This window comes from Colius striatus, chromosome 2 (assembly GCF_028858725.1).
Source record: "Colius striatus isolate bColStr4 chromosome 2, bColStr4.1.hap1, whole genome shotgun sequence".
NCBI classification, from domain to species: Eukaryota; Metazoa; Chordata; class Aves; order Coliiformes; family Coliidae; genus Colius; species Colius striatus.
The window spans coordinates 49,221,744-49,231,497 of NC_084760.1; the positions used below are offsets into that span (position 1 = coordinate 49,221,744).

Consider the following 9,754-nt stretch of genomic DNA (forward strand, 5'->3'; position numbering starts at 1 on the left):
CTGTGAAGAAGGAAGGAAAAATAGTAACAGTCTGGAACAAATCTAGAGAAATGGGAAGTGATTGTTAAAGTGGTCATCTTGACTGTGCCAAACAGCTCGGTGGATTTTTGGAAATGAGATTATGCTACTAATGTACAGTATCTCTAATAAAAACATGGAATTACTCTCATCAGAATATCAAACTAAAAAAAAAATAGGACAAGCTCTCTGGCCTTTCTATTGGATGCCTCCTGGTCTTCCAAGAGTGTGACTGCCTTCAGAGGAGAGAAGTTAACCTCTTATTAATTAGTGCTGTTTTCAGCTATACTTGAACATAATAGTTATCCCTTGTTCCTTTTGCCAGTCACCAGATTATAAATCTCACAGTGAAGCAGAGAAGTGAGGGAAAGACAGTGTTGTAGGGCTGGGGAAGAAGAGTGAAGGATTACTGTCGAACAGGCCACTAAGGACTGCAGGCAAAAAACAAGGTTGACATCTGCTGCCCTAGGTTTCGTAATGGGAGCTCTGGATGGCTACTGTAAGTGAGCTGGTGCAGGCAGAAAAGTTACAGCTTAATTTCAGAGTCCTGCTTATCATCCAGCCTGCTTTTGGTACCTGCAAGGAAGTGAGATTGGGAGAAAGACCAATAACCTAATGGCCTTTAATAAAGCTGGCATTTCTGAGGAATCCACTGGGAGTCCAGGCTGAGAAAGTACAAGAGGAGGGAAGATCTGCAGAACAGTCAGAGTTTGCTGAATGTAAAAGGTAATTCAGTGAGTGATGGAAGTAGAAAATTTCATCGCATTTGTCTTCTGGTGGGATCTTCTGATGTGTAATAGGCTGGATGTTCTGGCCAAAGCTTTTTCTGCATTTGTACCATCTTTTCCAGATGAATTCTTGGTGCCTGATAAGGTCTGGCTCATGTTGCAGTTTCTGCCCTAGTGGTAGCCACAGATTTGAGACAGTCACAGATTGCCATGAGATTTGATGGAATTTTAGTGTCTTTGAGGTGGTTACATTTGTGACGTACATGATGGAAATGGGTCAATTGGATTAAAAAGTTGGAAGAGACGGACAGATGGAGGCAGGTCTACACACATCTGCATACACAAAAGGCAAGGTTATGTCCTCAGGGAGCTACACCAAAAAGGGGGAAGTTACTGAGGAAGAAAGTAGCATCTTGAATTTATTAACGTAGAATTTTCCTGCAAACTGTTATGGAGTCTGCATACATTTCTAGGCTGCCAGGTTTTGAAGGGCTCAGAAGAAAACTACATGGAGCAAAATGCTGTTTTTGTTTGATACCGACAGGTTAGTTGAGTGTTTACAAGACTTCGGGCCATCAGACTGGCAGCTGGCTTGTTTGATATGCAAAACCCTTTGGAACTGCAGTGAAAACATCACAAGTGCGGCCTCCTGCTTTAGAGAAGATACCAACACGTTGCTCGTGCTGCTCCCATCTCTCTTAGGTGAGACTCAATCTTGATCTCTTTTCCTTAATAACAGAAATGGAAGGAGCAAAATCAAAGCAGTTTTGGTTTGGGCAGGGAGTCAGTCCTGCAGCTTTAAGTAGTTGGCCAGTACAGGCTGTCCAGCTGCACAATAGTCTGTTGCCATCCATCACGTTTCCTCCAATCTTACAGATTGCCAGAGTGGAATTGGCCTCTGTCACTCTCCACTGTAGTTTGTTTGTCGAGGTAGCATGCTGCTAATGCTTTTCACCAGCTGCCTTTTTGCCTGCTTGAGCCAACTATCCCATAGGCCATCAGCACCAAACACTATTCACTGGACGTGGGCCTTTGTGGCCTCAGAGGTGACAGGTGGACATTGGCAGGAGCAGGGGCTGAGCTGTGGAGCACCACCAGGAAACATGGCCCTTCCCCTCAGCCAAAGGGCTGTAGTGCAACAGGCTGGGCTTGCTGCTTGTGGCAAGAGGTCTTTGGCCACCCTTCTCACTGTGGTCTCCATGTGGGCAAGGATAACATCCTGACAATTTGTCCTCTGCTCCCTAAAGCTAGGAAGGATGTCCTCCTCCACAAATACAGGCTGGAAAATGCCTTCAGGTACATGTTAAGACCCCAATTTGCTTACCCAATTGAATCTTTTCATCTGCACTTTTATGTTTGCTTCAGATTTTACAGAGTTTAATTGCTGTGTAATAGTCCTGTAAGCACTATGTGTAATTTTTCTCCTTTATTTTACGAGCAATGCCTTGGTTATGATTTTATTTTGGGTAGGTCATTTGCAATGATCTTGTTTTAAAAAAATCTTTAACCTGTAAATGAAGCTGAAGCAAACCTGAATTAATTTTGATCTAGTTTTAATTGGAAAGTTGCTAAAGATGTATGCTGGCTGTAGAGAAGGCTGTGTGTTAGTCAGACCCAGAGGAAGTGAGATCTCCACGGCCTCTTTTGGTTTTAGACAATCAGAAAAGTGGGTGGATTTGTGAGGATTTTTTTTTTCCACTTACAGCAGAATTACTGTTACTCATCGTTGTAATAATTCCTTGCATCACATTCCTTGCTGTGACAGAACTTATCTTACTGTGAGCAGTAATCCCATCTATTTATCTAAAGATATTCAGTGTTTCAACATCATTAGTGCCCTTTTTAACATTCTGCAATGGAACTGCAAACTTTGCAGCCACAATCATGCTTGAATGTTCTGGCATGCAGCAAGGAATATAAATCTTTGTCCTGGAAAATTCTTACTTATTTTTTCCTCTGCATTTAACACTGTTCATTGCAGCAATTAATTTGACTGCAGAGGGCAGGCAGGGTACTAATTGGAACTCTCATTAACTAGTACAGCTTTTGTGAACTGGAAGTTCATGTACAGTTGCTATTGTAATGCAGCTGTAATGACAATTAATTAAAAACAGGTCAGAATTCAATCAGAAGGCTAGTCCGTCACACTGTAGTCAGAGAGTAGCTGTAGAAAAAGCACATTTTGCTCATTGTATCTCATTCCTCCGTGTGTTAAGAGCCAACAAATTTTACTAGTCACAGCTGGTGAATATTGTCCCGCACCTTCCTCCTCCCATTGTATCCCGGAACAGCCTTGAACCCTCGTTGCTCTGATCCTATCATTCAGGAAGCAGGAGGCAACTGCTGACAGTCAGTGGACTGTACTTAAGCATCAGCACGCCCTCAGGAAGTGGAAGAAGTGGAGCATGGCACAGCAGACACCTCGCTTCACCTGCTGTGCTTGGCCTCCCCCCCCTTTAGTTTTCTTTCCCCTACCTGGCACAAGATGACAAAAGATAGAAGGGAGCCAAAAGGGAGTGGAAATAGCCTGAAAAGATATTGGGCCTGAGAAAGTCTGGACAAAAGGCACCACTTGTTTTCCCTGCCTGATCCCAGCAGGCTGAGACAGTGACATTGCTTTCCAGTGGCACTGGCATTTGCTTTCTGTTACCCGCTTTTGAATTCCATGTCACTCTGTTGTCTCAGAGCTTCTGGAAGCTGGTGTTTCCAGGCCCCTGGCAGCAGCTTTGCCTTGCCCTGGTCCCTCAGAAGCAGCAGTGGAAGCCATTCTTTTGCTTGGTCATTCAGTGAAATCTCCTTTCTCCCTCTCTCTTTTTTTTTCTTTTTTCTCCCACCTTGACCCCCACTATCGATTCCAGGAGGTTATTTTGGAATCTCAGTCCATGTGAACTCTTCCGTGGCATGATCTGGCTTTCAGGGCTGCTGCCCTCTGTCACCCCCAAGTTCCAGGGCAGGGGAGCCCTTGCAGGCTGGAGCCTGAACTCTAGTTTTCATCTTCCCCCAAGCAGGCAGACCCAGCCATGCTCATCTTGTTCCTGGGCTGGCAGCCAGTTCCTACACTGCTTCGCCAGTACCTAATTTTGCTAGTTTTCAGGAGGGTTGTGGGAAAATTAAGTTATCTAAGGATGCACAGCTTGCACATAGGGCACTGATCCTCAGTGTTACTCACATGCTGCTTCTGGAAATTCACTGTTTGGGTTCAACACTTCAGCTTTTGAACTGGTTCTCACCCTTGTCCTAGCAGGCTGGAATTCCTGACCTCAGTGACTCCATAAACATTCAGTTGACTTCTGGGGGGCACAGCTGTCTAATAAAAAGGGAGAAATGTATCTTGCTGTGTGTTAGAAGGCAGTTATTTTGGGATTGAAGAATCATTTCAGGAGTAGGGAAAACAATTGTCCCTGAAAACAAAAATGGTAATCCCTTAGCTCTCACTTGTCTGCTGCTGAGATTCATTTTTAGATCTGTTGCGCTGCTGTGCCATTAATAGGACAAGAGCTATGGTGGCTCTGCTCCAGAGGCCCTGTCCCATCTAAATTATCCTCTTACCATCAAATACAGATCTGATGTCCGAGGCTAGATTTTATCTCCGATTACAGGGTTTCTTCCTGCAGAGATATGGCGTGAGTGGGACGGGTTGTCTCTTTATTACGGAAAGCCTCTAACTGGCATTTGCTCTTTGTGCAGAATGCTGTCAGGGATCTGCCTCACAATCAGCATCTCTTTCATGTTGGTAACTTGGGAACACTGTAGTGGTGTGAGAGTTTGCAAGGACTGGTAACTTTCTATGAAACCAAGCCCAAATCCACACAAAAGTAATGTCGTCTCTGCCTCTGGAGCTGCTGCAGCTCACAGCAACTCAAGTTTCTCTTCAGCTCCACGTTGTCTTTTACCTGCCATGAATGTGCAGTGAGCTCCTTTACAGAGTTATTCATTTGACAGGGGCTGAATCTGGTGCTCTTTCCTACTCTAGGGCAAAGATAAGTCACACTGCCCACTGGGTACAGGGTTTGTAGCTTCATTTTGGGTCCATTTACGGCCTAAAGGCTGTCAAATATCCTTCTGTTTTAACTGTATGAAAACATTGTTCGTATGCCTAGATTCCCGATTCAGGTGCATGCTTCTGGGTGCAGACTGCTTTCTTTTGTCTGTAAGAGTTTGTTTCTTTGCCCACATCCAAAGCCAGGCAAAGTGGAGGGGGGAATAATGAGTGATGATGACTTTTCGTTCCTAACATTGCTTGTCCCTGTCAACAGCGTCCTATTATTTTACTTATGGAGTTTGTGAGGAAGGGAGGGCAACAGTAATACATCAGTAAGTAGTGTGGTTCAAGGCCTTGACAGTAGATAGATTTTGAAAGAGTCTTCATGAACCAGATTGTGACAGGAAAAACATAGTTGTAGTTACATGAATTGATTACTTACATTAGCAAAATGGCTGTGGGTAATGTTAAAACCCAAGTAGTTTCCAGGCTGGCAGTGACAGTAGATGCTTGGTCTTGGGGAGACAGTTTAGCTACATCTGTGGGGTGTGAAAACAAAGGAATGTGCCGTACCCCTCTTACTGTTTTACTGACCTTGACATCCTTTATTTTCAATTAAATCTCAGTCCCTCGGGTAGCGATGCTCAGGTTGTGCTACACAATAGAGGTGGTGTTTTTTTAAGCCATCCATATGCACAACTGTTAAGTTGTGTGTGCTGTGTTCATAAAACACAGGCTTGGGTATCTTTTTATTCAGAACTGATGATGCTGTTTTCCTGGATTACAGATGAAGAGCTAGCGTTGGATTACAGCCTCGACACAGATTTAAAAGACTACCACAAACTCTATTGGGAAAAAGAATTCAAACCTGTGGCAGAAAAGCTTCTTCAAAGAATTCAAAGCCATCAGCTGTGACTGTTACTCCATTACAGTAATTTGTGTGTGTGTGTGTGTGGTGTAGATCGTACAGCTTTGTATTTGTAATATACCTGTACGTGGCTGTCACTGAGCACATTGGTAAGCCCGGCAATTTCGTGTTAAGGTCAGTAAAGTCTGGCATTTATATACTCAAACACCCTCTTTTGAGAAGCTTATGTGATTTTTTTGCATGTGCAATTACTTTTTACACTATATTTGAGCTGACAAAGCAGCTGTTCGGTGTGATTTGACAATTGCATAGTTTCTTGTCAAGAGAAAAAGCAACGAAACTCTTTACTGAACTTTTAATTTTTACAAGGTAAATTCCCACTCAGCACCTGCACCTCTGTGCTATCAGAGGTACTGCATACTGAAAAAGAACATTACACAACAGGAGCCCCATGACACAGCTGTGCTTTATGACACCTTATTCCTCTGGAGCTCCCCCAAGGCAGGAGCTGGGACACTCTCGCCACACTCTCGCCAGGTAAAGGAGGGGGGGTTTTCTGACTGAGACTTGACATCTTAAGGCACAACACCTATATCCCTGCTGCAAGAGGGGATTTTAGCTGGGCTGGTGTGTTCGTCTTTCACTTGTCCGTACCTTCCTGGTAGCTGCCTGTGTGCTGGTAGGTCTCAGACTGTCTTGGCCAGCTGTGTCCCCTGGACTTCTCTCTCCATCCATGGGACAAAAAAAAAGGCTCTGCAGCCTTCGGGTTCCTTCTGACAGCCCCTGGCTTGTTTATTGCTCAGCTTTCACCTTTTCAGTCCCTGCTTGTAGCCCATAGATCAGCTCAGCAGGTGCATCACTGACCTCAGGCGGTGTTAACAGCCCAGTTAGCTACACAAAACTTTTGAGTCATGCCCCATTTGTCTCTTTCTGAAGTCAAATTACTTAAGGAAAGGGGGGGGGGGGGCTTCCAGACTCTGACCCTGAGGGGCAGCAGCCTGGCAAACTTGCTGCAGGAGTTGGGTTTACCTGAGGCAGCAGTTCAGAGCTGCCTCAGTTGCACAGCTGTGCCTTGGGCAGTGCCAGACCCCTGCTTCCAGGAGGAAATGAGGAGGCTGGCAAGTAGAGTGGGAGCAGAAGGGCAGGGAAACTTTTTTGCTAGTCTAGGTCTCTGCTTCTGCATTTTCAGGGACTTTCTTACTGTTTGATGGAGCAGGGGAGTTGAGACTTGATGGTGCAGGGTTTTTGGAGGCAGCTGTGTGTGGCAGCTGCTGCAGTCCATGGGACAGAGCTGTGCAGCAGTGTGGTGTGGTCTGGCTCTAACAACAGCTCTGCTGAGCTCAAAGGTCTTGATTGTCATCCCTTCTTTTGCTGTTTTAATTTTAGACAAAGTTGAGGGAAAAAGATAAATGGCTTCAACATCCCATTTGTTTCTTGGGAAGAAAAGAATGGATTTGTTTTCTAGCGGCATTAAAGAAAGGCAGCTGGGGACATGGTGCCCTGTGGGGAGGGAGTTGGAGGCGTTTGTTCTTGGCTTTGTTTTTGTTTGCATCAAGGCGAGAGTCAGCCAGGGCTGGGCTGTGCAGTGGGAGAGGCCCAAGGGCCCAGGCCCTGTCAACAGGTCCAGTCAGAAAAAGAGGCTGAGGAGAGACCTGAAAGGGGGCTGCAGTGATGTGGGGGTCAACTTCTTCTCCCACATATCAAGAGATAGGACAAGAGGAAATGGGCTCAAGTTGCACCAGGGTGGTTTAGATTGGACATTAGGAAGAACCTTTACCCTAGTGGACTGTCAGCCCCTGTCCCAGGCTGCCCAGACAGGTAGTGTGGTCCCCATCCTTGGAGCTATTGCAGACCTGTGTAGCTGAGTTGCTGAGGGACATGGTTTAGTGGTGCATACCTGTTCTGTATGGACAAGCACACCTAGGAACAGGGAGTAGTTGCAGAAGACTGCTGTGCTGGGCAGCAGCCTGCTGGACATAAACTGGAACACAGGAAGTTCCACTTGAACGCAAGGAAAAACTTCCTTGCTGTGAGGGAGCCCTGCCACAGGCTGCCCAGGGAGAGTGTGGAGTCTCCTGCTCTGGAGGGTTTCAAAACCCACTTATACACATTCCTGTGTGTCCTGATGGAGGTGAATCTGCTTTGGCAGGGGAGCTGAACTGGATGATCTCTAGTAGTCTCTTCTAATCCCGACCATTCTGTGATTTTCTTGTTTATAATGACTAACCCCACCATCTTTGGTTGCCCCTGTGCTTAACAGTGTTGCTTGTTCTCTGCTACTTACTTAGGACCGCAAATGCCTTAACATTTGTAATGGAAAACCCCCAAACATTTTCAGGCCCTTTCTCTGCAGTAAGTAGCTTGGTGTGTAGTGAGTTGCTTGTTCTCTGCTACTTACTTAGGACCACAAGTGCCTTAGCATTTGTAATGGAAAACCCCCAAACATTTTCAAGCCCTTTCTCCAAAGTAAGCAGCTTGGTGTGTAGTGAGGATTGTCTGCATGTTAGATTTCGTGCTCTGTTTCCAAGAATGACCATAGGAAGCCACTGACAGCCCCTACATCCCCCACAACAGCATTTACTGCTTGAAGGAGGAAAGGGTGGCTGTGGGTACCTGCATGTGTCTGGAGAGTGTAGGATGGAAAGGGCCAGTTCAGGCTTCTCAGAAGTTTTCATGTCTACCTTTGACCCCTCCAAAAAGTGGCAGGAGAATCAGGTGCTATGGATATTCTATTTACAGACTGGAAAGACCCTTCTGTGTCCTGAGGCATAGCTTAGCTTTAGGATATGCCCGTACACAGGAAAGTTTTGCCCTGTTTTTGGAACAGCAAAAATCCCATATTTTTAGTTAAGAGGAAGCAGCAGCTGCTTCCTGTTAGTCACAATTTTTGACAGTTTATTAATCATCTTTCTCCCTTAATTCTTTTAAAATATTTTAGTTTTTTAGGCAGTAAAGACTGTTGTCAGAGAACAGTGTGAGCTGAGAACCAGGCCCAGGGACAGAAATCTGTATTTAAAATTAGGAAAATCCACCTTTCCTGTCTTACCACTAAGACCCTTCACCTTCCTGTAGGCAGGTAGGAGTTTCTGGGAGCGTGTCCAAAAGCATCTGTCACTCCTTTGTAGCAAATTCTCCTGCTGCCTGTTATCTTTTGCCATAAATTCCTCGGTCTGACTGCATGGACCTGACCATCCCTCTCCTACCAGATGCCTTTTTGACGGTAGCCTGCTAAAACCAGCAGCCTAACCTGGGGCCAGGTTCACTACTGCAGGATTTGTAAATTGGTTTAACTCTTAAAACAAGATTTAGAACTGGTTATTGAAAACTAGTGACTACATAAACATCCGGTTGAAATCCCTGATCCTATCACACCTCTTACTTGCAAGGAAAGAGGAGGCCTGTGTGACAGAGGACACCTGGACAGATGGTGGAGTACAGGGAGCACCAGAACAGGTGAAGGATGTGAGTTTAGTTTAGTTTTAGTGAAGAATCATCATAGAATCACAGAATGGTAGGGGTTGGAAGGGACCTTTAGAGATCATGTAGTCCAACTCCCCCACAGAAGCAGCTCCACCTACATCAGGTCCCATAGGAACATGTCCAGGCAGGTCTTGAAGACCTCCAAGCAAGGAGACTCCACACCCTCCCTGGGCAGCCTGTGCCAGGGCTCCCTCACCTGAACAGTGAAATAGTTTCTCCTTATGTTTAAGTGGAACTTTTTGCATTCCAGCTTCATCCCATTACCCCTTGTCCTGTTGCTAGCTACTATAGACAAAAGGGATGTCCCAACCTCCTGACACTCACCTTTTAGATATTTATAAATGTTATTAAGCTCTCCCCTCAGTCTCCTCTTCTCTACGCTAAACAGCCCCAGATCCTGCAGCCTTTCCTCATAAGGAAGATGTTCCAGTCCATTGATCATCTTGGTGGCCCTGTGCTGGATTCTCTCCAGGAGTTCCCTGTCCCTCTTGAGCTGGGGAGCTACATCTACTTTTTAAACTTTGTCTTCTCCCTTCATTTGAGATTCGGATGAAAGATTTCATGGTTTGTCATTTGAAGTGCATTTGCTCAGTTACTTTACTTAACATTTTAAGATGTCTCTCAAGTAAACCCATAAGAGCAGCCATGGAAAGCTGAACCACGCAAAAACACCCAAAG

The 9,754-nt window shown here is 45.4% G+C and overlaps 1 protein-coding gene across 1 annotated transcript in view; it reads left to right on the forward strand.

Annotated features, from left to right (window-relative positions):
- The window catches only part of ARMC2 (armadillo repeat containing 2), a 58,190-nt gene extending 52,523 nt beyond the window's left edge, over positions 1–5,667 (forward strand). Inside the window, exons 17-18 of the mRNA XM_010203789.2 lie at positions 1,291–1,448; positions 5,516–5,667. Of these exons, the coding sequence (XP_010202091.2) occupies positions 1,291–1,448; positions 5,516–5,643 (286 nt within the window). The 3' untranslated portion in view covers positions 5,644–5,667. The remainder of the gene's footprint in view (positions 1–1,290; positions 1,449–5,515) is intronic.
- The last annotated feature ends 4,087 nt before the right edge of the window (positions 5,668–9,754 follow it).